At 42.6% G+C, this 26,272-nt stretch overlaps 1 protein-coding gene across 2 annotated transcripts; it reads left to right on the top strand.

Annotated features, from left to right (window-relative positions):
* Positions 1–1,525: 1,525 nt before the first annotated feature.
* On the top strand, positions 1,526–26,272 carry LOC120052463 (nuclear receptor ROR-beta-like). 2 transcript variants are annotated; one of them, XM_038999387.1, is made up of 10 exons: positions 1,526–1,864; positions 18,607–18,692; positions 19,204–19,345; positions 19,657–20,088; positions 20,205–20,326; positions 20,449–20,581; positions 22,093–22,263; positions 22,469–22,579; positions 22,681–22,793; positions 22,928–26,272. In XM_038999387.1, exons 1-10 carry the CDS (start codon positions 1,858–1,860, stop codon positions 23,087–23,089), a joined length of 1,479 nt encoding a protein of 492 aa, XP_038855315.1. In that variant the 5' UTR covers positions 1,526–1,857; the 3' UTR covers positions 23,090–26,272. The 2 variants fall into 2 exon arrangements, with proteins under 2 accessions (XP_038855315.1, XP_038855316.1); XM_038999388.1 differs by having other exon boundaries at positions 1,527–1,864; positions 22,156–22,263.

Raw genomic sequence — 26,272 nt, 5'->3', positions numbered from 1 at the left:
TCAATACAGAATCACATTTGACAGAGATTACAGCTGTCATTCTGGGTAAGTCTTTCTGGGTAAGAGATTTGCACACCTGGATTTTACAATATTTGTATAGTATTCTTTTAGAAATTATTAAAGTTCTGTCAAGTTGGTTGTTGATCATTGCTAGACTGACATTTTCAAGTCTAACCATGGATGTTCAAGCCGATTTAAGTCAAAACTATAACTAGTCCACTAAAGAACATTCAATGTTGTCTTGGTAAGCAACTCCAGTGTATATTTGGCCTTCTGTTTTAAGTTATTGTCCTTCTGAAAGGGGAATTTGTCTCCCAGTGTCTGTTGGAAAGCAGACTGAAGCAGGTTTTCCTTCAGGAGTTGCCTGTGCTGAGCTCTATTCCGTTTCTTTTCATCCTAAAAAAACTCATAAGTCCTTGTCGATGACAAGCATAGCCATAACATGATGCAGCCACCACCATGCTTGAAAATATGAAAAGTGGTACTCAGTGATGTGCTGTGTTGGATTTGCCCTGAACACAACGCTTTGTATTCAGGAAATAAAGTTAATTTCTTTGCCACATTTTTTGCAGTTTTACTTTAGTGCCTTGTTGCAAACAGGATTCATGTTTTGGAATATTTGTATTCTGTACAGACTTCCTTCTTTCACTGTCATTTAGGTTACTTTTGTGGAGTAACTACAATGTTGTTGATCCATCCTCAGTTTTCTCCTAACCCCCGCTTTGAACTCTGTAACTGTTTTAAAGTCACCATTGACCTCATGGTGAAATCCCTGAGTGGTTTCTGTCACTACAGACACCCTGGTTCGAATCCAGGCTCTATCACAACCAGCTGTGATTGGGAGTCCCATAGGGCGGCGCGCAACTGGCCCATTGTCGTCCGGGTTTGGCCCGGTGTAAGCCATCATCATTGCAAATAAGAATTTGTTCTTAACTGACTTGAATAGCTAAATAAAGGTTACAAAAAAATGTATATAAAGGTTCATAGCCTACATATTTTCTCTCCAAGACATGTTGTTTTGTCTTTATTTACTTGTGTTACATGATGGATGCATAATGCTGCTTTATAATTAATAGTTTTTATGCTCATAGGTTCTCACTGAAGAAAAATGTCAATTAATTAATGATTTCAAGTCTAATAATAAAAAATTAAAATAAATTGATGCAACAGGATACGTTTGATATTAGACAGGTTTGATTTGTGAATACAGAACTATCAATGTACATATAGCCTATGTAATAAAGTGCTTATTACTTGATAACAAAATAGCCTTGTAGTGGGAGAAGAGAAAAAAGCAAAACGCACAATCAGAGCACCGCTATGCTTACTACTACTTTTTAAGCATGTATTAATCTTTTAACGAGGAAAAGAAAAGCCTCGTAGGAATATTTCCCACGATGTTGGTCCTGTGACACACTGCCACACTTTCCCACGCAAGTGAAAGCCCGATCCTCCTTAAGCGCGCGTGCTGTTTCGCGGGGAAAAGGCAGGCCAGTCGAGCAAGATCATGTGAGAGTCCACGCGCCGAAAGAAGGTTACAGCAGCGAGCGATAAGAGACAGTGAGCACCAGTACAGGAACGAGGTGGGAAGACCAGGAGTTCGTCACAATATTTCATTGTGAACAGTCACAGGAAGAATACTTGTGCTACACGGAGTAAATACGTTAACAAACTTAACCTATTCGTTTGATATTTTGTTTGCTTCACATACCAGCTATTAGAAAACATATTAGGATTTGTTGTTTTTACTTTCAACAGCTCCTTTTCGGAGCGAAAAAGCGTGTATCATCTTTATATTCCTTCGTTTTATTTTCTTTACGTTGAGTTTTGCGACTCAAATATAATAACAGCAAGAATATGAGAGGTACGTTTACATTTATTCTAATAATTACAAACATGTATAGCATATATGTGTATGTCTGTGTTTTGCTCATTAAAGTGACAGTTTTGTATGGGAGTAATGTAAACTATGATAGACGCATTACTTTGAAATAGTCTACTGAACTGTCAGTAGTGTTGAAACTGGGCGCGCTTGGGAATGAACGACGACATAGATCTCAGATAAATGTAAACTGTTTGGCCATGAGATATGACAAATAATCAAGTAGCCCACTCTATGTGCTTCGTCAGGATATTTTACAAAGTTAATTTAGAATAATAAAAACACTGCACTTTTAAATCTGCACATTTAAAAAGTACATCAAACTCAAGTAAAAATGTCCCATAGGCTATTAGTGTGCAGATTAATGTAGATGGTGATTTGTTTGTCTTTGCCAGCAATTGGCAGCAAACATTTTTGGTTATGTAAGAAAAGGGTGGTGGGAGAGTGATTGAAAGACTCATGAAAAACATTATATAATCGTGTAATATATTTCTTATTAGGCCTACATATTATCGTTGTTCAGCTCTATTTGCCATTCTGTACGTAGGTAGGTTGTATTTGCATTAGTACTGTTGGCCATAATTAACTTGATCATATAAAATATATGTATTAATATTATATACAAATATTTTCCCCCAACTCCTCAAAACTTGAGAATGCTGATTTCGTTTCATTCCTACTCGTGGTGCGTGGGCGGGTGTTGTTGTTGTTTTCTGCATCCAGTCATGGCGGACTGTGTGAGGTAGAGTCCGCTGTTCCATTGACCTAGTTCTGTCATTGAGGATTACACAGCGTTCAGAGAGGGTGGGGAGGATGGGTGGGTGGGGAGGCATGTCTTCTGAGGGTTCTCGTCATTTCTAAAGCAACCCGTTAACATTAGCCTATTATTACTTAAATCTGAGGACATTATCAGTGAACAAATAACCAGTGGTTACTACAGGATGGCAGAGCAGAGGTTCATGGCATGTGCAAACCCATGCGGTTGACTGTCAAAAACAGAGCCTTTTCTGGTGTACAAGCAACCTCCTTTACCTACAAGGCATATTAAACCGTTTATTGTAGGCCAGTTATTATTGGTTATTATTGGTAGGCAATTTTGCATCATATGGCAAATCATTTATTTACAAAAGCCAAAAGACCACATGTTGGTCTTTCATACTTTACCAGACAGCTGACTGTGATTTTAGATTTTTTTCTGCAAATAATTGTAGTCGGTCATTGCCCCGTCTGGATTACTGCAACTCGCTGTTGGCTGGGCTCCCTGCCTGTGCCATTAAACCCCTACAACTCATCCAGAACGCCGCAGCCCGTCTGGTGTTCAACCTTCCCAAGTTCTCTCACGTCACCCCGCTCCTCCGCTCTCTCCACTGGCTTCCAGTTGAAGCTCGCATCCGCTACAAGACCATGGTGCTTGCTTACGGAGCTGTGAGGGGAACGGCACCTCCGTACCTTCAGGCTCTGATCAGGCCCTACACCCAAACAAGGGCACTGCGTTCATCCACCTCTGGCCTGCTCGCCTCCCTACCTCTGAGGAAGTACAGTTCCCGCTCAGCCCAGTCAAAACTGTTCGCTGCTCTGGCACCCCAATGGTGGAACAAACTCCCTCACGACGCCAGGACAGCGGAGTCAATCACCACCTTCCGGAGACACCTGAAACCCCACCTCTTTAAGGAATACCTAGGATAGGATAAAGTAATCCTTCTAACCCCCCCCCCCCCCCCCCTTAAAAGATTTAGATGCACTATTGTAAAGTGGCTGTTCCACTGGATATCATAAGGTGAATGCACCAATTTGTAAGTCGCTCTGGATAAGAGCGTCTGCTAAATGACTTAAATGTAAAATGTAAATGTAAATAAGAAGTTGTTCTTAACTGACTTGCCTACTTAAATAAAGGTTAAATAAAAAAAGAATCTAATATCTTTTATCCAAAATATTCATCCGGATTTTACATTTATTATGCAATTTCTATGCGGAGTCGCAGCAGGATATGGGGACCAACAACCAGTAGCCTACATTCATCTCTCAGCAGGACACCTTAATCCCTCACTCAGTTTCCATTGTGAGCTTAACTACTTGATTACATTAACCAGAATCTATGTCACCCATTTGTTTTCAAGTACGGCTTGCATCAATATATAGTAGAATCGATTATATAAATCCCGGCTCTCTTTCTCTCCAGTAATCCACACCTCTGTGACTATGGATGGACCCTCAGGTGCCAATGGCAGGGCTGCTGTAAACGCAATGGCTTTAGCCACTGTAGCAATGACTTTTATGACGTGCACTTCTCCTATAACGTGAGAAGAGAACTCTGTCTGCCACACTGGTTGAAGTGCTACAGCCATGTAGGGCATAGTTTTAGGGTATAGTTTTAGTAAGGGATCAAAGACAAAGTAGAGCAGTGATGGCAGCTCTCTGCTCCCAAGGGCACTGTTGATCAAGCTCAAAGTCACTATCTGTCAGGAGATGTTCACAGTGGGGCTACAGTATGTGTGAAGGTGCCTCTCTCTGACAACTAACTGCTAACTTTCCACCCCCTGAGCTTTAACTCCCTGCCTAGGCTGGATGGCATCATCCTTTGATTCCCTACACAGTATGGAAAAACTCTGGGCCCCAGATAAAGCCTATAGGCTACAATGAAAAACTGCCCAAAGCACAGTCTGACTATTTGTCTGGAAACAGAGCCAAATAGACATGGATTTATATATGTTGTGTGGAACTGTGGTTGTAGCACAACCCTAAATGTGTTCCAGTGGTGGGGATGAGCACCCCATACCATATGGTTTATTTCAGGACTGATATATAGCAGTGGAATAAAATACGTAAAGCGCAAAAGAGAAATGGATATTTCTTATGCCAAATATAAAGCCACTAATGAAACAGAAAAGGTATAAGTCTTAGAAAACAAAAAACAGTACAATATTTATTAGAAACACAGTAACTAACACGGATTGTGTAAGGGGTGCATACTGGCGGTAGAGAAGTCAGACGCAGGAGAGAAAATGTGTTTCCAGCGGCGCAGTTTATTAGACAAAAATTCACCGGGAAACATAACAAATATAACAAATGGGTACAATACCCTACGCACGCCAGGACAAACGTGCACAAACACTTACAAATAACAATCACCGACAAACACATGAGGGGGAACAAAGGGTTAAATACACAACATGTAGTTGATGGGATTGAAACCAGGTGTGAAACAAGACAAGACAAAACCAAAGGAAAATGAAAAGAGGATCAGCGATGGCTAGAATGTCAGTGACTTCAACCACCGAACGCCGCCCGAACAAGGAGAGGGACCAACTTTGGCGGAAGTTGTGACAGTACCCCACCCCCCCCCCCCCCACCCCCCCCCCCCCCCCACCGACGCGGGGCTCCAGCAGTGCGTTGACACCGACCTCGGGGACGACCCGAAGGGCGAGGGTCAGGGCGATCCGGACAAAGACGGTGGAACTCCTGCAGCATAGATGGGTCCAACACGTCCTCGACCGGAACCCAGCTCCTCTCCTCCGGGCCGTACCCCTCTCACTCCACGAGATACTGAAAGCCCCTCGCCCGGCGCCTCAAATCCAGTATGGAGCGAACAGAGTACGCCGGGGCCCCCCCCCGATGTCCGGAGGGGGCGGAGGAACCTCCCGCACCTCAGACTCCTGGAGCGGGCCAGCCACCACCAGCCTGAGGAGAGACACGGAACGAGGGGTTAATGCGGTAATCGGGGGGAGGCTGCAACCTATAACATACCTCGTTCACTCTCCTCAGGACTTTAAATGGCCCCACAAACCGCGGACCCAGCTTCCGGCAACGCAGGCAGAGGGGCAGGTTTCGGGTCGAGAGCCTTACCCGGTCCCCCGGTGCGATCACCGGGGTCTCACTGCGGTGGCAATCTGCATTATTCTTCTGGCGCGTCACGGCCCGCTGAAGGTGGACAAAGACAGCTTCCCATGTCTCCTCCGCATGCCTGAACCAGTCGTCCACCGCAGGAACCTCGGTGTGACCCTGATGCCAAGGCGCCAGAACCGACTGTTACCCCAGTACGCACTGGAAGGGAGAGATGTTAGTGGAGGAGTGGCAAAGCGAGTTCTGTGCTATCTCGGCCCAGGGCACGAACTCCGCCCACTCCCCCGGCCGGTCCTGGCAATAGGACCACAGAAACCTGCCCACATCCTGGTTAACTCTCTCCACCTGCCCATTACTCTCGGGTGAAAACCTGAAGTAAGGCTGATCGAGACCCCCAGACGTTCCATGAACGCCTTCCAGACCCTTGACGTGAACTGGGGACCCCGATCAGACACTATATCCTCAGGCACCCTGTAGTGCCGGAAGACGTGTGTAAACAAGGCCTCCGCAGTCTGTAGGGCCGTAGGGAGACCCGGGCAGAGGGAGGAGACGACAGGACTTAGAGAAACGATCCACAACGACCAGGATCGCGGTGTTACCCTGTGAGAGCGGAAGATCAGTAAGAAAATCCCCCGACAGGTGCGACCAAGGCCGCTGTGGAACGGGTAAGGGGTGTAGCTTACCTCTGGGCAGGTGCCTAGGAGCCTTACACTGGGCGCACACCGAGCAGGAGGAAACATAAACCCTCATGTCCTTAGCCAAAGTAGGCCACCAGTACCTCCCACTCAAACAGCGCACTGTCCGACCAATCCCAGGATGGCCAGAGGAGGGTGACGTGTGGGCCCAATAGATCAACCGGTCACGAACAACAGATGGGACGTACAGACGCCCAGCAGGACACTGGACGGGAGCGGGCTCTGCATGTAATGCCTGCTCAATGTTCGTGTCCAGCTCCCACACTACCGGCGCCACCAGGCAGGAGGCGGGGAGTATGGGAGTGGGATCCATGGGCCACTCCTCTGTGTCATACAGCCGGGACAATGCGTCTGCCTTCGCGTTCTGGGAGCCTGGTCTGTAAGAAAGGGTGAACACAAAACGGGTGAAAAACATGGCCCACCTTGCCTGGCGAGGGTTCCGTCTCCTCGCCGCCCGGTTGTACTCCAGATTACGGTGGTCAGTCCAGATGAGGAAAGGGTGTCTAGCCCCCTCAAGCCAATGTCTCCACACCATCAGAGCCTTGACGACAGCCAACAACTCCCGGTCCCCCACGTCATAGTTTCGCTCCGCCGGGATGAGCTTCCTCGAGAAGAAGGCACAGGGGCGACGCTTCGGTGGCGTACCCGAGCGCTGAGAGAGCACAGCTCCTATCCCAGGCTCGGACGCGTCCACCTCCACTATGAACGCCAAAGAGGGATCCGGATGGGCCAGCACGGGAGCCGAGTTAAACAGAGCCCTCAGGTGACCAAAAGCCCTGTCCGCCTCAGCTGTCCACTGCAAGCGCACCGGGCCCCACTTCAGCAGTGAGGTAATGGGAGCCGCTACCTGACCAAAACCCCGGATAAAACTCAGGTAGTAGTTGGCAAACCCTAAGAACCGCTGCACCTCCTTTACCGTGGTGGGAGTCGGCCAATTACGCACGGCTGCAATGCGGTCACTCTCCATCTCCACCCCTGAGGTGGAAATGCGATACCCTAGAAAGGAGACGGACCAATTGGAAGAACAGGCATTTCTCAGCCTTGATGTACAGGTCATGCTCCAAGAGGCTACCAAGCACTCTGCGCACCAGGGACACATGCTCAGCGCGTGTAGCGGAGTATATCAAAATGTCATCAATATACACCACTACACCCTGCCCGTGCAGTTCCCTGAAAATCTCAACTAATCTCAACAAATGGGTACAATACCCTACGCACGCCAGGACAAACGTGCACAAACACTTACAAATAACAATCACCGACAAACACCTGAGGGGGAACAGAGGGTTAAATACACAACATGTAATTGATGGGATTGAAACCAGGTATGATACAAGACAAGACAAAACCAAAGGAAAATGAAAAGAGGATAAGCGATGGCTAGAAAGTCGGTGACTTCGAACGCCGCCCGAACAAGGAGAGGGACCAACTTCGGCGGAAGTCGTGACAGATTGTTAACCTAATGTAACTAGGTTAGATCATCTGTCACCATCATTGGTGACTGATGGCGTTCTGTATTAGCATTGAATAGCCCCCGTGATATGCAACTTTTCAGGGAAGTTAGGAACCAATATACACAGGCAGTTAGGGGAGCTAAGGCTAGCTTTTTTAAACAGAAATTTGCATCCTGTAGTACAAACTCAAAAAAGTTCTGGGACACTGTAAAGTCAATGGAGAATAAGAGCACCTCCTCCCAGCTGCCCACTGCACTGAGGCTAGGAAACACTGTCACTACTGATAAATCCACAATAATTGAGAATTTCAATAAGCATTTTTCTACGGCTGACCATGCTTTCCACCTGGCTACCCCTACCCCGGTCAACAGCCCTGCGCTCTCCCACAGCAAAATCTGGACCCCTACAAATCAGCCGGGCTAGACAATCTGGACCCTCTCTTTCTAAAATTATCTGCCGAAATTGTTGCAACCCCTATTACTAGCCTGTTCAACCTCTCTTTCGTATCGTCTGAGATTCCCATAGATTGGAAAGCTGCCGCGGTCATCCCCCTCTTCAAAGGGGGAGACACTAGACCCAAACTGCAACAGACCTATATTTATTCTACCCTGCCTTTCTAAGGTCTTTGAAAGCCAAGTTAACAAACAGATTACCGACCATTTCGAATCTCACCGTACCTTCTCCGCTATGCAATCTGGTTTCAGAGCTGGTCATGGGTGCACCTCAGCCACACTCAAGGTCCTAAACGATATCATAACCGCCATTGATAAGAGACATTACTGTGCAGCCGTATTCATCGACCTGGCTAAGGCTTTCGACTCTGTCAATCACAACATTCTTATTGGCAGACTCAACAGCCTTGGTTTCTCAAATGATTGCCTCGCTTGGTTCACCAACTACTTCTCCGATATAGTTCAGTATGTCAAATCGGAGGGCCTGTTGTCCGGACCTCTGGCAGTCTCTATGGGGGTGCCACAGGGTTCAATTCTCGGGCAGACTCTCTTCTCTGTATACATCAATGATGTCGCTCTCGCTGCTGGTGATTCTTTGATCCACCTCTACGCAGATGACACCATTCTGTATACCTCTGGCCCTTCTTTGGACACTGTGTTAACTAACCTCCAGATGAGCTTCAATGCCATACAACTCTCCTTCCGTGGCCTCCAACTGCTCTTAAATGCAAGTAAAACTAAATGCATGCTCTTCAACCGTTCGCTGCCCGCACCTGCCCGCCTGTCCAGCATCACTACTCTGGATGGTTCTGACTTAGAATATGTGGACAACTACAAATACCTAGGTGTCTGGTTAGACTATAAACTCTCCTTCCAGACTCACATTAAACATCTCCAATCCAAAATTCAATCTAGAATTGGCTTCCTATTTCGCAACAAAGCATCCTTCACTCATGCTGCCAAACATACCCTCGTAAAACTGACCGTCCTACCGATCCTCGACTTCGGCGATGTCATTTACAAAATAGCCTCCAACACTCTACTCAACAAACTGGATGCAGTCTATCACAGTGCCATCCGTTTTGTCACCAAATCCCCATATACTACCCACCACTGCAACCCCAGTATCTCTACTACACATTTATCTTCTGCACACCCTACCATTCCAGTGTTTATTGCTATATTGTATTTACTTCGCCAACATGGCCTATTTATTGCCTTACCTCTCTTAACCTACCTCATTTGCACATGCTGTTTATAGATTTTTCTACTGTATTATTGATTGTATGTTTGTTTATTCCATGTGTAACTCTGTGTTGTTGTATGTGTCGAACTGCTTTGCTTTATCTTGGCCAGGTCGCAGTTGCAAATGAGAACTTGTTCTCAACTAGCCTACCTGGTTAAATAAAGGTGAAAAAAATATAAAAAATAAAAAATTATTTGCACCATCCACTCCTGCCTTAGGGCCTCTCAGTCAACTCTCAGCCCACTCCTTTTACTCCTACCGAGGAATTACTCACTCCTCCTGGCATATTTAAAGAGTGGGGCTCTGTATCAGCCATACCCTCTCGCAGAGTACTTTGTGTCTGTAGGTCACACTGAAGTGGAGAGAGAGAGGGATAAGTTATCACTATCCACACAACTGTTTAGAAAACAGGTGCTAGCTAGGCACTGTAGTTGAAGGCCCCATCAGCAGCCCAGCCTAGAGAGAGGGTTATGTTTTAAGAACTAAATGTCCGCTTAAACCTGCAATAAAGCTCTAGGACAAGAGGACCATATTATATATACCTTAAAGCACACTTATCGCATATGCAATGTAGGTTAAACGCTCTGGCTGTAGCATTTGTGCTAAAGTATATCGCTCTGCGGTACTACTTTGAGGTTAAACATACAGTGTGTCAAGTAAATACAAAGTAGAAGGTAAATAGGACCTTCGGACTCCCTGTGAGCTGTTTGGTTAGTTAAGATAAGAGAGAAAAGTCTCTGTGACTGCAGGCTTTACTGCTGGGACAAGCAAACTGCCTGACAGAGACAGCCAGTTTGCTTGTCCCAGCAGTAAAGCCTGCTGTAAAGCCTGTACCTTTCAAACCAAGACGTTTTGCCAGCAACTTTTTGCTGACTTATTGCCGGCGACAAAGCCTGTACTTTTATTTCCACCAACTGACCTAGTTAGCCCCAAGGTTCACCAAAGTATACGTTGTCTGGTCTTTGGTGTCCAAATGTAAATAGCGTAGCCGGCAATACACTCCTAATCCCCCGCGACCAGTGAGTACATAAAACCAGGGGCTAGTACTGGTTCATGGAACAGAACTGAAGTCTAGAAAATAACAACATCTTTCAAGGAACATAATCAGAACCCGGGAACTAAAGTGATCTAAACTGTTCCGGAACAGAACCATTGTTTTAAAAGCATGGGAACTGGTTTTAATAATGGTATTTTACGTTCCGGGCATTTTTTTCCAGTCCCACGAAAAAACACAGCAAGCGCCTATGCAAAGCCCTACCTCTGTCAAGCAGAAACTTCTTCCAGTGTCTGCCTGCAAGCTGAACATCTTTGCCAGTGTGTGTGTGTAGGCTACCTGCCCCTCCCCCTCTGAAGCATAGCTGTAGCCTACTGAAGTTACAAGTGTGATTCAGATGATAGAGAGAGATTTGTAATTAGAATGGATTAACTTTTTCACTGCTAGTTAGGGACACTATAGTTATCACATTTCACATTGGATTTATTAAAAGTAAGATGTTTTTTTATTCTGGTGCCACTGTGCACACACAGCTAGCTTCTCTGGTCCAAAGTTAAGCCAACTGTGAAGTTAAAAGACCTTCAAAGATCCTCCATAGAAGCCGCTCCTCCGTAGGTATAATTCTGTGGGCCAAATTCAAATACCCCCATATCTACTGTAAAATTTGGTGGTGCATCTTCCATTTGAAAATCGTTGCCAGTGTGTGATTTTAGGCTACCTGTCCCTCCCTCTCCCCTACTGTCTTGGGTGGCTATGTGTTATGTACCGCATTCAGCCAAACAGGTTGCACCAGTCTATTGTTTACCCTTGCTAGACTAAACGTCCAGAACAATCTAGCTACCATAGCATGGGGGAGGAAAAGGTAGTTTTATTAAGACAGTATGCGTATTTTTCCAGATTTTTTTGTGGGGGGTCATTCAGAGTTAAGTAGGAAATTGAGGCCATTGCAGCCTGCAACAAGTATGACGAACTGCTAACTTACTGTTGTGAATGTGAAGAAAGGAAAGCAGTGCATTCTCTTCTGTCCTATCGGAGGAATTTAGAACTTGATGATGCTGCTTGCTGTCATGTCAGGTTACTATGACAATGGTCGAAACAACAGGGTCAAAGTTGAATTTCTCTTGCTCAGTTGTGAGTTGCCAGGCACCACACCCTGATAGGGTATTTTTCCCCCTTAATCATATAAAAATCAACTTTTACCAGACTTTTCTAAGACTTTTTTGTATTAACATGTTCTAGAAATATGTTGTAAAAGTCTGAAAATTAGGCAATATCTCATTAAATATGCACATATTTGCATATCGCACAAAAAGTTTTGGGGGGACACTGGATGAAGTCAGCCTAAAGTTTAATTTTGTTAAAATACTCCAGGATCTGAGTTGTCCAGAGCAGATTTGGATAAATACATTTTTCATCTTTCTATCTGTAGAATACTAAAGACATTTTTGGTTAATTTTTCCAAAGAAAATGTTATCTGGAATAACATTTTTACAACACATCAACAATTTTCTCTGGGCAAGTCTGAAGAATATATCTAAGGATAATCACAGATAATTTGGTGAATGCAAATGCTTTTGAACCTGAGAAAAATACATTTGCGTGTGGGAAGAGTCTGACTTTTGGGAAATAGCAGTTAAAGACGAGTACACTGTATTTAGACTACCAAACGCCTATTTAGACCCAATCATCATCTCTTCAAAGTAAGTTACTGAATATAGTCCAGTTTGTAACATTCTCTATGAAATATGCTTTTAAATGATGTGTAATTGAATGCAGTGAGCTTGCAATTATTGATGTATGTTCATTTTAAAGTGGTTAAAATTCATAAAAATGTTGATGACGGTATAATGATAAACTAAATAAAAGATTTACATTTAATTCAAGTTTTTGACATTTTTATGTTTACTCCTTGAAAATACTGATATTAATGGACGAAGATACCAACAAATCTTAAAATTGATAGGTACAGTTGAAGTCGGAAGTTTACATACACCTTAGCCAAATACATTTAAACTCAGTTTTTCCACAATTCCTGACATTTAATCCAAGTAAAAATTCCCTGTCTTAGGTCAGTTCGGATCACCACTTTACTTTAAGAATGTGAAATGTCAGAATAATAGTAGAGAGAAGGATTTATTTCAGCTTTTATTTCTTTCATCATATTCCCAGTGGGTCAGAAGGTTACATACACTCAATTAGTATTTGATAGCGTTGCATTTAAATTGTTTAACTTGGATCAAATGTTTCGGGTAGCCTTCCACAAGCTTCCCACAATAAGTTGGGTGAATTTTGGCCCATTCCTCCTGACAGAGCTGGTGTAACTGAGTCAGCTTTTTAGGCCTCCTTGCTCGCGCACGCTTTTTCAGTTCTGCCCACAAATTTTCTATGGGATTGAGGTCAGGGCTTTGTGATGGCCACTCCAATACCTTGACTTTGTTGTCCTTAAGCCATTTTGCCACAACTTTAGAATTATGCTTAGGGTCATTGTCCACTTGGAAGACCCATTTGCGACCAAGCTTTAACTTCCTGCAGCAAAGCACCCCCACAACATGATGCTGCCACCCCCATGCTTCACGGTTGGGATGGTGTTCTTCGGCTTGCAAGCATCCCCCTTTCTCCTCCAAACATAACAATGGTCATTATGGCCAAACAGTTCTATTTTTGTTTCATCAGACCAGAGGCCATTTCTCCAAAAAGTATGATCTTCGTCCCCATGTGCAGTTGCAAACCATAGTCTGGCTTTTTTATGCCGGTTTTGGAGCAATGGCTTCTTCCTTACTGAGCGGACTTTCAGGTTATGTCAATATAGGACTCGTTTTACTGTGGATATAGATACTTTTGTACCTGTTTCCTCCAGCATCTTCACAAGGTCCTTTGCTGTTGTTCTGGGATTGATTTGCCCTTTTCGCACCAAAGTACGTTCATCTCTAGGAGACAGAACGCGTCTCCTTCCTGAGCGGTATGACGGCTGCGTGGTCCCATGGTGTTTATACTTGCATACTATTGTTTGTACAGATGAACGTGGTACCTTTAGGCGTTTGGAAATTGCTCCCAAGGATGAACCAGACTTGTGGAGGTCTACAATTTTTTTTCTGAGGTCTTGGCTGATTTCTTTTGATTTCCCCATGATGTCAAGCAAAGAGGCACTGCGTTTGAAGGTAGGCCTTGAAATACATCCACAGGTACACCTCCAATTGACTCAAATGATGTCAATTAGTCTATCAGAAGCTTCTAAAGCCATGACATCATTTTCTGGAATTTTCCCAAGCTGTTTAAAGGCACAGTCAACTTAGTGTATGTATACTTCTGACCCACTGGAATTGTGATACAGTGAATTATAAGTTAAATAATCTGTCTGTAAACAATTGTTGGAAAAATTACTTGTGTCATACATAAAGTAGACGTCCTAACCGACTTGCCAAAACTATAGTTTGTTAACAAGAAATTTGTTGAGTGGTTGACAAACGAGTTTTAATGACTCCAACCTAAGTGTATGTAAACTTCCAACTTCAACTGTACGTGATAAAAAGGTCATTTCAGCCTGTGGTGCCAGCCTTAAGCAATGGCTATATAAAAGTTGAATGGCCTGTTTGTAAGGGGGTCATATAAACATTGTCCTTTTTTTTTTACAGGCAACATATCGTAAATCCTATGTGAACGAAGTCTGACAGTACCACTAACTGCTTCACTGCGCGAAAACATTTCCCACCTTCAATCACAATTGTCTGTATATTAAATAAAGCATGAATGTTGTCAGCACTTTTTGAAGCAGTGTGAATTTGCTAGCTAGTATTGTACGTAATTATCGCCAGTGGTGTGTCCAGAACATTTTAAATGGGGTGGCCAAGGTGGGGCACAGACCCAGTTTAAGGGTATTTTTTCAATATAATAGCTGCGCGTACGCAACATTTTTTTAACTGTAAAAATGTATTACCTTTTAATGTGTCATGAACACATCCAGTCATGATGTTTTCATCTGATTGTCAAACAAATCACTTCAAAAAGTAGGTTAAGTAGGTTACCTGCGCACGTTTAATGGAAAGGGACATCTATTACATCCACCAAATGTGTAATGACATTCAACCTAGTTCATGTTTCAAGTTTTATTAGTCAGATGTACTGGATACACATGGTATACACTCTCCAACGAAATGCTTACATGCAGGTTCCTTCTTGACAATGCAGCAACAATAACAAATAATTAAAGATAAGAATATGAACATAAAGTAAATGGCTCAGTAGAATAGAATAAACATTTTAGCATAAGTATGATACATAAAGGCACAATTTCTAGTCTAATATTTACACATGTTTTGGGCAAGTGTTTAAATTGTGCAGTATTTAGCAATCATCATTTTTCTTCAAGGTGGCGTGTATTCATGGTTACCAAGGGAAGCCAGGCTTCCTCCAAAATGTTAACAATAAAAAAAGAAACAAACGTATAAAATATTTCAAGTTCGTGTCTATCTGTGTTTCATAATTTCCCTTCAATTCGCAAGAGGCTGAATCTATTTCACCAGAGAAAGCATCCGAGCGAGGCCAACAGGACCCCTCTGTCTTAGTATCTGTAGCCCATGTATCTGATGCTGTCTGGCCAAAAATAATATGATATGTCATACTATTTTATCCAGACAGCATCAGATACATGGGCTAAACATACTAAAACAGGGGCGCGGTTTTGCTCGCTCCGATTCTTTCTCCAGTGAGATTGATGAGTCTTACTGTCGGTGCGCGTCTTGTTCGAAATAATCAATATATTCATAGACGATCTATCAGATTTCAGAATTTCTAGGTGTGGGCAATCAGATTTCAGGGGAGGCTGTGGCCACCATGGGCCACCCCCTGGACACGCCACTGAGTATCGCTGTGCTTGTTTTGAATTAGAGTATCGCCGTGCTTGGTTTGAATTAGATTATACATGAAGAGTTATTTGATAATAATTTGTTCAACAACAATTTCACAACACTCCTCTCCCATTTAGTAAAAGGCTATTGCAACATCAGTACCCTCCCTTAATATGAATACTTTTTAACTGGTTTCTCTATATGTAGCCTATATCATCTTATCTTACTCATATTGGTTATACTTTATTTTTCTGCCCACTAATTACCTAGTATTTATCATGGTGCAATGGCTATTACATGGTTATTACTTGTTGTTTTCCATGAGATAAGTCTTCCTAGAGAGAGTTAATTTATGAGAGTTAAAGACAAAGTCCTTTGCTTAAACTTGTTGGCAGCGCAAGACTTCAGGTCAAACGTCCCTGACCCACTGACCAAACCAGAAAAGTAAGGCCCACGAGAACTTGTCATTCTTGAAACAATGTCCAGGAACTTTGCTGACATTCTGCACTGCTCCATAGTGCTACATACTGGATGGTACTTTGTGTACTTTAAATGCCATATTCTTTCACATGATTCAAATGTCCTGAAATGAATTAGAGTTGTGTAAAAAGGGTTCAGGTGTTGAAGCCATGACCCATTATGTAACTGACTTGTCCAGACAGCCCATAACACTCCTGCAGGACTCTGTGGTTATGCTAGGGGTAGAACTAGTTTTATGAACGTCTCCGAGACAGCTGAAACTGCACTCAAATACCTGACATGCTTCCACAAGTTGAGCACCAGTGTAAGTTACAATCAGGGCCCCTTCATAATATACTGCAGATATGTTTAAAATACTCTCACACTCCCTGGTGTTACATAAGTGGAACATGGATGTCGATACACCTGTATTTACTCTACAGATTCTAAAGTGATAATCAATCTTTCACTAATCAAACATGGACTGTTTCTTTTAGCCTGTGAACATTTCCATTCCCCTGTCAGTGATTGAGTCAGATTTGGTTCCACCTTAAAACAGGAAAGAAAGAAATCAAATTAATTGCCAGGGATGCCAACCAAAGCGCCTCCCCTTGCTGAATTGGAAAGTGTGTCAGTAGAACAGCTCCTCCTCTCTCATAGCCTTCCACGCAGCTGAGCAGCATGTCAGTTAACATATCAGAGACAAAGCTATGCTCCCGGGAACCTATGGGAGCGATAAGAGAGGGAAGGGGTAGGCTCGTCATGGCGTTGCTAGGGTCACCTCCCCTGAATGAGTGTGTTCGTGAAACTCGGCCAGACGGCAGTTATATAACAGGGAGAGGGTGGGGGCCAGGAGCGCTAGATGGGGTTGAGAGAGAGTGCAGAGAGAGAGAGAGGTTTTTTTCCACTGCCTTTATATATTTATTTCCCTATTTGCTTTTTGTAGGTCAGTAGGAATTCTATCCGGGAAGCCACTCAAATATCTCACTCACATTATGCAAAAGACTCCCACTCACAAAGCAGTAGTAGTTGAGCATTCTCCCTTCCTATCTATGAAGCTGAGATTTCAACTTTATAGTTTAGTAATTTGCTTTGCTCCCCGTGTGTGACGCACTTACTGTATATAGCCACAGGCTCACTCAGGTGATTGGTTGGGCTGGTAAAGGGCCGTTAATACAGTTGCTACCTGCAAAGTAAATGTTACCTAATGCCTTGCGTCACTGTAATACAAAATAGTTTAGTAAAAAATAATTTAACACACCCAGCAGTCAAAGCGAACACAGAAAAACAACCACTTGTTTTTTGAGAGTAGCCATTTTATCTTGTGTAGCATAGGAGGCTCTCCTGAAGCGGGGGCTTTTGTTAACCTCCTATAACATTTAATTCACCCTGGAGGAGGAACAGTGAAACGTTATTACCCCAGGCCCAGTAAATGCAATTAACCTGCTACTCTGGTATGATGAAAATAATAGCCTGTTCCAGGGAGAGAGGGCTCAGGGCTGTTCACACACTGTTGCACATACTGTTAAGCGTTCTGTTTATATGAATTAATTCTATATTCGTATCACCAGTATGGAGTTTTTTTCCTGCAAAATGCTGCAAATTGGCCTTTGACTCTGATAGTGCCAGTCGGTATTAGATAGAACGTCACGTCCCCCACTTCTGTGGGGAAAACAACCTGTGGTTTACCCCATTGGCTCACAGCAAAAACGTAACCTTTTTCTTGTTGTTTGTTTGTTTTAGTCAATTACAAAACTACATTTAAGAAAAGTACAACATGTCTAAAGGATACCTTTCAACATTGCCTGCTTCTGCCCAAGCGTTCTCACTACTAAAAACATAATATTGTAGGGCTTCCCTCATGTCCCTTTTCATGACAGTGCTAGAACATTAAGCTAGCCAAGACCAACAACACAAACAAATGGACTATATAGCTACAAGTAGTGAGTGGAGATACAAACAGACTATACTCAACAAGTTAAATGTCTTACCTGTGATGAAATGTTTTCCACAGGTATAGTACCAGTCAAAAGTTTGGACACACCTACTCATTTTATTTTTACTATTTTTTACATTGTAGAATAGTAGTGAAGACATCCAAACTATGAAATAACACATATGGAATCATGTAGTAACCAAACAAATCAAAATATATTTTATATTTGAGATTCTTCAAAGTAGTAGCCTACTTGGGCACCGGTTCCCCACATTTCCCACTCTCCCACGCCAAATAGCCTGAAGCCACATGACTCATCTCGCAGGCTCTATTTCTCGTAGATCAGGATTTTTTGGCTGGTTACATGTACATTAAACAACACAGCAGTTTTTCTGCATGTAATTCATATATAACAAAAAAATTGATGATGAAATTGGCTCTTTTACAATGGGGGTCAATGGGAAAGAATGTTTGTTTTCCCCAATTTGTGGGTGTTGTCAAGGGAAATTCCTTCGTATGACGTGGATACCGACTCGGAGTATAGTGTTTCCGTTGAGTTCAAAATCAGGGCAGTTGGGAGCAAAGATTGAGCAGATGTTTCTATCCCTTCTTATTTGATAGGGTAGGTATATCTACACCTGTCTTGCACTTTCTCAGACAGTTCTGGCACAGTTCCTAAGGACCATATCATGACGAGATCAAAACCCAAGTCACCATCAAGTTATATTTTATTATCTAGTCTAGTGAGTCTTAAGTGTTAAGTATGCCATGTACTAAATGTTCCTCCTCTCTCTCTACTTCCAGCACAAATTGAAGTAATACCCTGCAAGATCTGTGGGGACAAGTCATCAGGGATCCACTATGGTGTAATCACCTGCGAAGGCTGCAAGGTGAGCTACCTCAATCTCAGAGATACACTTACTCCAAGTGTTCTATTTTAGTTCTACATACTGTCATCCCTCTAGAATACCCACAGCAAATTCAATCAATTTAGACTATTTATATATTGTATGCCCTTGCCCAGTGCCCATCCATCCCAGCACCTGTATTCATGGTCAAATAGCTCAAGCTTATGTGTTCTGTTTCACACTTGTGTAACCTGTACAAGTGTGGAACCTGTACAAGTGTGGAACCTGTATAAGTATTTGGTATGAAATGGAAATGTGTTTTTTGCAATTCCCACTCCCCCTGAGAGTGGGATCACGGCCAGGGATCAGCCATTATTGACAGCAACCCTGGAGCAATTATGTTTAAGTGCCTTGCTCAAGGGCAGAGCGACAGATTTTTCACCTAGTCGTCTCGTGGATTCGAACTAGCAACCTTTCGGTTACTGGCCAAACGCTCTAACCGCTAGGTTACCTGCCTCCCTGATGGTGTTTGTGCTTGTGTGTGTGTTTGCAGGGCTTCTTCCGACGCAGCCAGCAGAACAATGCTATATACTCCTGTTCCCGGCAGAGGAACTGTCTGATTGACCGCACCAATCGGAATCGCTGCCAACACTGCCGGCTGCAGAAGTGCCTGGCCCTAGGCATGAGCCGTGATGGTGAGTGTGAAACACACACACACACACAGCAAGGTCAGTCCAGAGGGGACCCCTGTCTGTCTCTTCACCGGACGCTAGAGCTCTCTAGGTCTTATTGAAAGGCCAAATGTGGAGTTGTGTTACACTGTGTAAAATCACTCCTGGAATCATGCCTGAGAGACAGCAGTGATGCAATGAAATTAAATTATGAGTGGATTTTCTTCTATATTTGCAATTGTTCAAGTTCCGTATTGGCTCCATATGGACTTACTGTATGAGCTCATAATTCATTCCCTGATTATTTACTGACTCTATCTCCTTTCCTGGTACAGCGGTGAAGTTTGGCCGCATGTCCAAGAAGCAGAGAGACAGCCTGTATGCTGAGGTCCAGAAGCACCAGGCATCCCAGGAGTTAACTGCCGCCCGTGAGGAGGGAGGCGAGGTCGGAGGTCACAGCCGGGCATACAGCAGAGGCTCCAGTGCCGCCCTCAGCGACCTTGATGACATCACCTTGCCAGACGGCCTGCTGTGTGACCTGCCCCTGACACCAGAGGGCGCTGAAAGAGAGTACTGCAATCTGGAAATTATGGGGGGAAGCGGGGGTAGCAGCTCCTCCTCTCAAAGCTCGCCCGAACAGAACGGACTGGACTTCGGAGACAGCAACCACCACATCAAGCACGAGTACCAACTGCTGCACGAGTCCGGCCTGTTCACACACGCGCTGCTCAACCCTCTACCCGAGGGATTCTCCATGCTCGAGATCGGTAAGTGGAACAGTCACTCTATCACCATCTGCTGTATGTCACTATAACTAACACTAGATCATTTTTTCATTGAGTGTGGTTGATAGCTAAACCATACATGTCTTGTCCATTTACAGAACGTATAACTGCTAGTGTGGTAAAGTCTCACATAGAGACCAGTCAGCATGGCAGTGAGGAGCTGAAGAGGCTTGTCTGGTCCCTGTACACTCCTGAGGAGACACGCAGCTTCCAGAGCAAGGTAAACATCAATGTCCTTTACCAAGATTAACTCAGTGACCTGTGACCTATTTACTCTTACACCACTATGTGCTATTCCCAATGTTATATCTAACATGGGCATCCCTTTGTTCTCTCTTTCAGTCTGCGGAGGTCATGTGGCAGCAGTGTGCCATCCACCTCACCAATGCCATCCAGTACGTGGTGGAGTTTGCCAAGCGCATCAATGGATTCCTGGATCTCTGTCAGAACGACCAGGTCATTCTTCTCAAAGCAGGTCAGTACCTATTGTTAGGACATAAGATGAGTGCATTTCACAACTCTATTCCATGGCCTCATACACAAGCTTTCTCTGACCTCAAAGCATACAGTGGGGTCTGATATTATTCACACCCTTGATAAAGATGAGCAAAAATTATTGTATAAAATAAATAATTGAAATACTGAGCTATATTGTATGCAAAAAACATTGGGGAAATTATATTATTTTATACTAATACAATTTCTCAGAAAAGAGATTTTGTTAAACAAGTAACCATTATTTTTCTCAAAAAGGTACAGGTCAAAATTATTGCCATCCCTGATTTCACCTTATGAGAATAATGTCCCTGAGCCTTTTTCTAAGGTGTTTTATGAGTTGGAGAACGCATCAGGAGAGATCTTAGACCATTCTTCCATACAGAATCCTTCCAGATCCTTGATATCCTTCAACTGTGCTTATGGACTGCCCTCTTCAATATAAACCACAGGTTTTCAATGGGGTTCAAGTTCAGAGACTGAGATGGCCATTGCAACATGTAGATTTTGTGGCCAATCAACCATTTCTATGTGGATATTGATGTGTGTGAAAGAGTTAATTGGCCACAAAAATCTACATGTTGCAATGGCCATCTCAGTCTCCGGACTTGAAACCAATTGTAAACCTGTGGTTTGAATTGAAGACGGAAGTCCAAAAGCGCAGACAAAGGATATCAAGGATCTGGAAGGATTCTCCAAACTCGTCTCATTGATTGGACTCCAGGTTAGCTGACTCCTGATTCCAATTAGCTTTTGGAGAAGTCATTAATCTAGGGGTTCACATACTTTTTCCAACCTACACTGTAAATGTTTAAATTATGTATTCAATATAGACAAGAAAAATACAATAATTTGTCTGTTATTAGTTTAAGCAGATTGTGTTTGTTTATTGTTGTGATTAGATGAAGATCAGATCAAATTGTATGACCAATTTATGCAGAAATCCAGGTAATTCCAAAGGGTTCACATACTTTTTCTTGCCACTGTATTTTATACAGTCATTTTTGCTCATCTTTATCAAGGGTGTGAATAATTTCGGAGCCCACTGTAGTTCCTGTTCAGACGATCTGAGCATGTAGGCATTAACTGCATTTCCATGTTTCAGTACTACAGCATTCATACACAATAGTATATTTGACAAACATGTGTGTCTGCAGACAAACAAACTTCGCCACTTAGGACTACATTTTAGAATATACAATCAATTTAACCTAATGTGGCAAAGGCCACATTCTGTTTCCAACGATGTTCAAGAAAAAAGTTATTATTCTAATGATGGCTCTTCTTGTTTTTCTTCTCGCCCACCTTTCCTTTTATGTGCTGTTTGTTCATCATCTTTGTTTGAATTGTAACACATTGTATTGTAAAAATAATTGTATTTATAATTGATTGAAATATATTTGATGTTGTGATATGAAATGGATGTATTCTATTGACTGACAACATGGAATTCATGTTTTATTTCATATTGTTTGTGTGTACGTGTTGGAGCATCCTTTGTCCCCCTTTTCTCCCTTTTCCTCTTCCTCTCCATCTTTACGGTCTCCTCTTCAGGATGTCTGGATGTGCTTCTGATTCGCATGTGTCGAGCCTACAACCCCATCAACAACACTATTCTGTTTGATAGCAAGTTTGCTAGCGTACAGACCTTCAAAGCTCTTGGTGAGTTCCCTCTTTATGAAACCAAGGCATTAATATTCCATCAGAGTATATTCACACACAAAAAAAAGTATATAAATATATTAACCCACCCACATAGTCGAAAAATTCTAGGTCAACCTTTTTTTAGCTTACTTTTAAAAAAAAGTGAACCAAGTCAGCCGTTTCTGTTTTGAAGACACATGTTCCCCCCCCTCTTTCCTCGAAGGTTGTGATGACCTTGTGGGTGCTGTGTTTGACCTGGCCAAGAGCCTGAGTCGTATGCAGCTCTCTGAAGAGGAGATGGCTCTGTTCAGTGCTTCTGTTCTCCTGTCACCAGGTAATCCTCTCACACTGTCTCCCGTTGACTGACACTAAGTAATATGTAAGAAGGAAAACCAGCAGAGACTGACTGTGGTTGTTGCTCTTTTTTTCCTCCAGACCGACCATGGTTGACAGACAGGCAACAGGTACAGAAGCTTCAAGAGAAAGTATATCTGGCTCTGCAACATTGTCTACACAGAGGTGGCTCATCAGAGGAGAAACTGGCAAAGGTACATATTGGCAGACGATGATGTATTCCTTTATTCCTAAAACAGGCTTTTGTTAAAGGATTTGGGGTGAAATGTGAAAGATACACATTTTCTGTCTCACTTTTTCCTTTCTCTGTGTCTCTTCTACCTCTAAGATGGTGTCCAAGCTTCCCATGATGAAGTCCATCTGCAATCTCCACATTGACAAGCTCGAGTTTTTCAGTCTGCTCCACCCGGAGACTGCATACAATTTCCCCCCTCTGTACCGTGAGGTGTTCAGCAGTGAAATCACCTTCCCAGACTCCACAATGGACTAAAAATCTGTTTAGATATGAAAGTGATTCATATAGAGACAAAAAGATGTAGGGAACGAGAGGTAGGGAGAGGAATGTGGCAACAGCGAAGTAACCAGCAGCTCTGTGACAACCCTGCACGCTACACTTTAGGACATACTACTCTCACCTCAGACCTCCACCCTATGGAGTTGCTTGGACTGTAAGCCAGTCCAGGCCACAAAATTCAATACTAGGTGCTGGGTACTATATGCATGCTGCCTATTTTGGGGGGAGTAAAACGGTTCTGAGAATGTATTTTTGCAATCTCAGATGGTTTTTCTAAGAGCTTTGAGATTTCCCTTAAGCAGAAGTCCTCTGTAAAACCAGTTTGACTTCTTTTCCAGTTCTCAATGTCCTTGTAAGATAATCTTGAATGTACCCCACAGACATGCAGCACAGCCCAAGGCATGAGACTGAATGTACTATACAATCCTGCCCCATTGGAGGAGATGCTGTGTAGTCTCTTTTTTATCTTATTGCAGTTTGACAGCTGCATTTTTTTTCTCCAGTTTCTTATTTGGTAGTGCCCATACTTTGCCGTTTTGTATCCTATGAACAAACTGTTTAAAGGGACCAAGATCAAATGGATAAGTGGGCACATTTTTTTGCATGCAAGACATGGACGATGCAACTATTACCATGCATGCAGACTTGCACACACAGCACTAAGACAAAGCACTTATGCTGACCTATACATGTATTTTTACAGGCACACATTCAGACACTGATATTTTTCAGCTCGACTTACATTTTTTAGGTGCAATCAAAGACCTCAGTCCCACTACATTTTCCCTTGCAAATGCCACTTAGAGAGAGAGCAAGAGAGAAGAATCACATAAGTATTTTTAAATGTTCTTTAACTATACACTTATATTTACTCATGTGAAAATAAAATTAGACAGAGATTTAAATATATATATATTGAGAGGGAGGGAGAGGGGGAGATGTATAATACGTAAAAATTATTCAGGTTGTTATTGTAAAAGAGAATGTGTTATCAATGACTCACCTGGTTAAATAAAGGCAAATAAATAAATAGATTCGCCAGTACAGCGTCTTTCAAAGTATTTCTGGTCATATTCCGGGGTACTGGGATGGAAAATTATTAGATGAATAGCACTTACCGACAATGAGCCCTCTCTCACCGAATCTGGACCCTTTTCTCGTGCTACAAATAATTTCAGGGTTCCAGCTCAGAGACTGACGATTGTCCTCCTGAAACTGACAGAAGTGGGACATCCTCCTGCCTCAGACAGGCAGGACTAAAGCAACTGAGGTAGAGTTCCCCAGGAAATGAAGGATATTTCCCATCCCTCAAACCAGGGGTCTCTAGGTCCAATACAAGACTTTGTTCAAGAGGGAAAGGAAGCAGATGATAAGAAGAAAACAAATAGGTGGTGAAAACACTTTCCAGTGCTCCCACCTGGGCACCAACAACAATTTGGAAGGGGTGTTTAGAGTTTGACCTTTGACTAGTATGGGGAAGGTGGGGACTCATGCTCCCCCTGTATGTTTTTAGGCAGTCTACTGTTTCAGACTGAACTGAAAGTGTGATGATTTGTTAATGATGCCTTCTCTCCCTAACCCTCCCCCGTCTACCTCACCCTCTCAAAAAACACTCACGGCATAATGAAGGGTTAACAGAGCCATCAGCTACCCCCCAGAGTTAGGGATTTCAACATTTAGATTATAGAGTATTTGAGATGTCATAATTTATAATGCAATTTGAAGGATGATGATATAGTACAAAAATATGTATTTTATGTTTATATATTTTTCCACACTGTTTATTTGGGAGCATTAAATCTGCCCCTCTGTCTTCAATGAGAGCGCAGATTTGTATTAATCTATACTAGGAAGTCAAAGTTAGATTTAACATCTCTTTTTAGGGAGAGGGACATTGGGTGTGGCAGGATATTACTTTTGAACTATTCTTAAAGGGGCTTTTCGGATTTCAAAAAACTCTCAACACCCTCAGTACAAAGCTTGTACATAGACAAGCTGCAGTGTGAAAGGTTTGGTCAGAGCAGAATACTTGTATTACTTTTACCACAATAAGAGAGAATCACTTACGGGCCTTGAATATTTTCTGTCCAATTATATTTCAATAATCATATGTTTCACTTTGCAATGCTGGAACAGTGCGGTTCTTCATACTGTATATATAAAAGTAGTTGGTATTTAGGGGGATACACTTTTCTGGGAGCTTACAACCATGTCATATTGGGACTGTGCAATAATGTCTTTCCCGATTTCAGTTAGGAAGGTCTAAACAGCCCTGTTTAGATGTCTCAGTAGACTTCATAAGCACTCCAGCCTGAGACCCCTTAAAAGTACAGCACAAGAGGTTTTTAATTCTCTCAACATAACAACACCCAACTTTTACACAGAACTAGTTTAACTGACTTGAGTTTATGGTTCGTAAGGCAGAGGGGATTCTATTAAGTGAAATGCTTTGTAAGTGTTTAGAACTTAGATGGTTATGTATTTGCACACCTAAAACTGCCTTTTCTTTCTTTTAAGGCAGTTCGCAAGGTGTGCAGTTACATTTCCTCTCAGTCACTCAGGGAGATAGCTGGGCTCTCTGTTCCAGTGTTTTTGTCAGTTAGCCTAGTCTGACACCTTGCGCGGAATAGAAGACCTTAAAACCTTGATCACCGTGTACATGTTCTTGTGAATGTTGATCACAAAAGTATCAAAGGTTTGATCCCAGTCTAATATCAATATTATTACAGGACTTTTGAGCCTACATTTTTGAATAAATAGGATCTAAAATGTAATTACATTTAAAGATGGATTTTAATCTATGTACCCTGTGTTGGTTTTGTTGTGATCTTTTGTTTCTTAATTTCTATCGTTGTCTGTCATATTTTTTCTCATCAGTTTAGTGTCCTCCTTTTTGTCTTGGAGAGTTGTTATTCTATTTTTTCAATAATATCTCCCTAAAGGTTCCTCTCTTTTCATGATACTTCTATTTATCATGTTTTCATTCTATTTTAAGATGATTATTGAAATCAATATGGATTTTTAAAATATATAATTTAGAATATATTATGAATATGAAGCCTATGGGTATTTTTTAACACATTAAAGAGTTCTTGTTGTAGCTACAATGGAGACACAATATGTGGATTTAAGAATGTAATAAAAGTCATTTTACAATAA

Source organism: Salvelinus namaycush, chromosome 8 (genome assembly GCF_016432855.1).
Source record: "Salvelinus namaycush isolate Seneca chromosome 8, SaNama_1.0, whole genome shotgun sequence".
Classification (NCBI taxonomy): Eukaryota; Metazoa; Chordata; class Actinopteri; order Salmoniformes; family Salmonidae; genus Salvelinus; species Salvelinus namaycush.
Note: the sequence above shows the minus strand (reverse complement) of the source record. Positions and strands in the feature narration are given on the sequence as shown.

Excerpts from the sequence above, each read along its gene's own strand:
- LOC120052463 (XM_038999387.1), top strand. Across the intron at positions 20,089-20,204 it reads ATTCTCCATGCTCGAGATCG|AACGTATAACTGCTAGTGTG; the intron begins GTAAGTGGAACA and ends GTCCATTTACAG. Across the intron at positions 22,264-22,468 it reads ACAGACCTTCAAAGCTCTTG|GTTGTGATGACCTTGTGGGT; the intron begins GTGAGTTCCCTC and ends CTTTCCTCGAAG.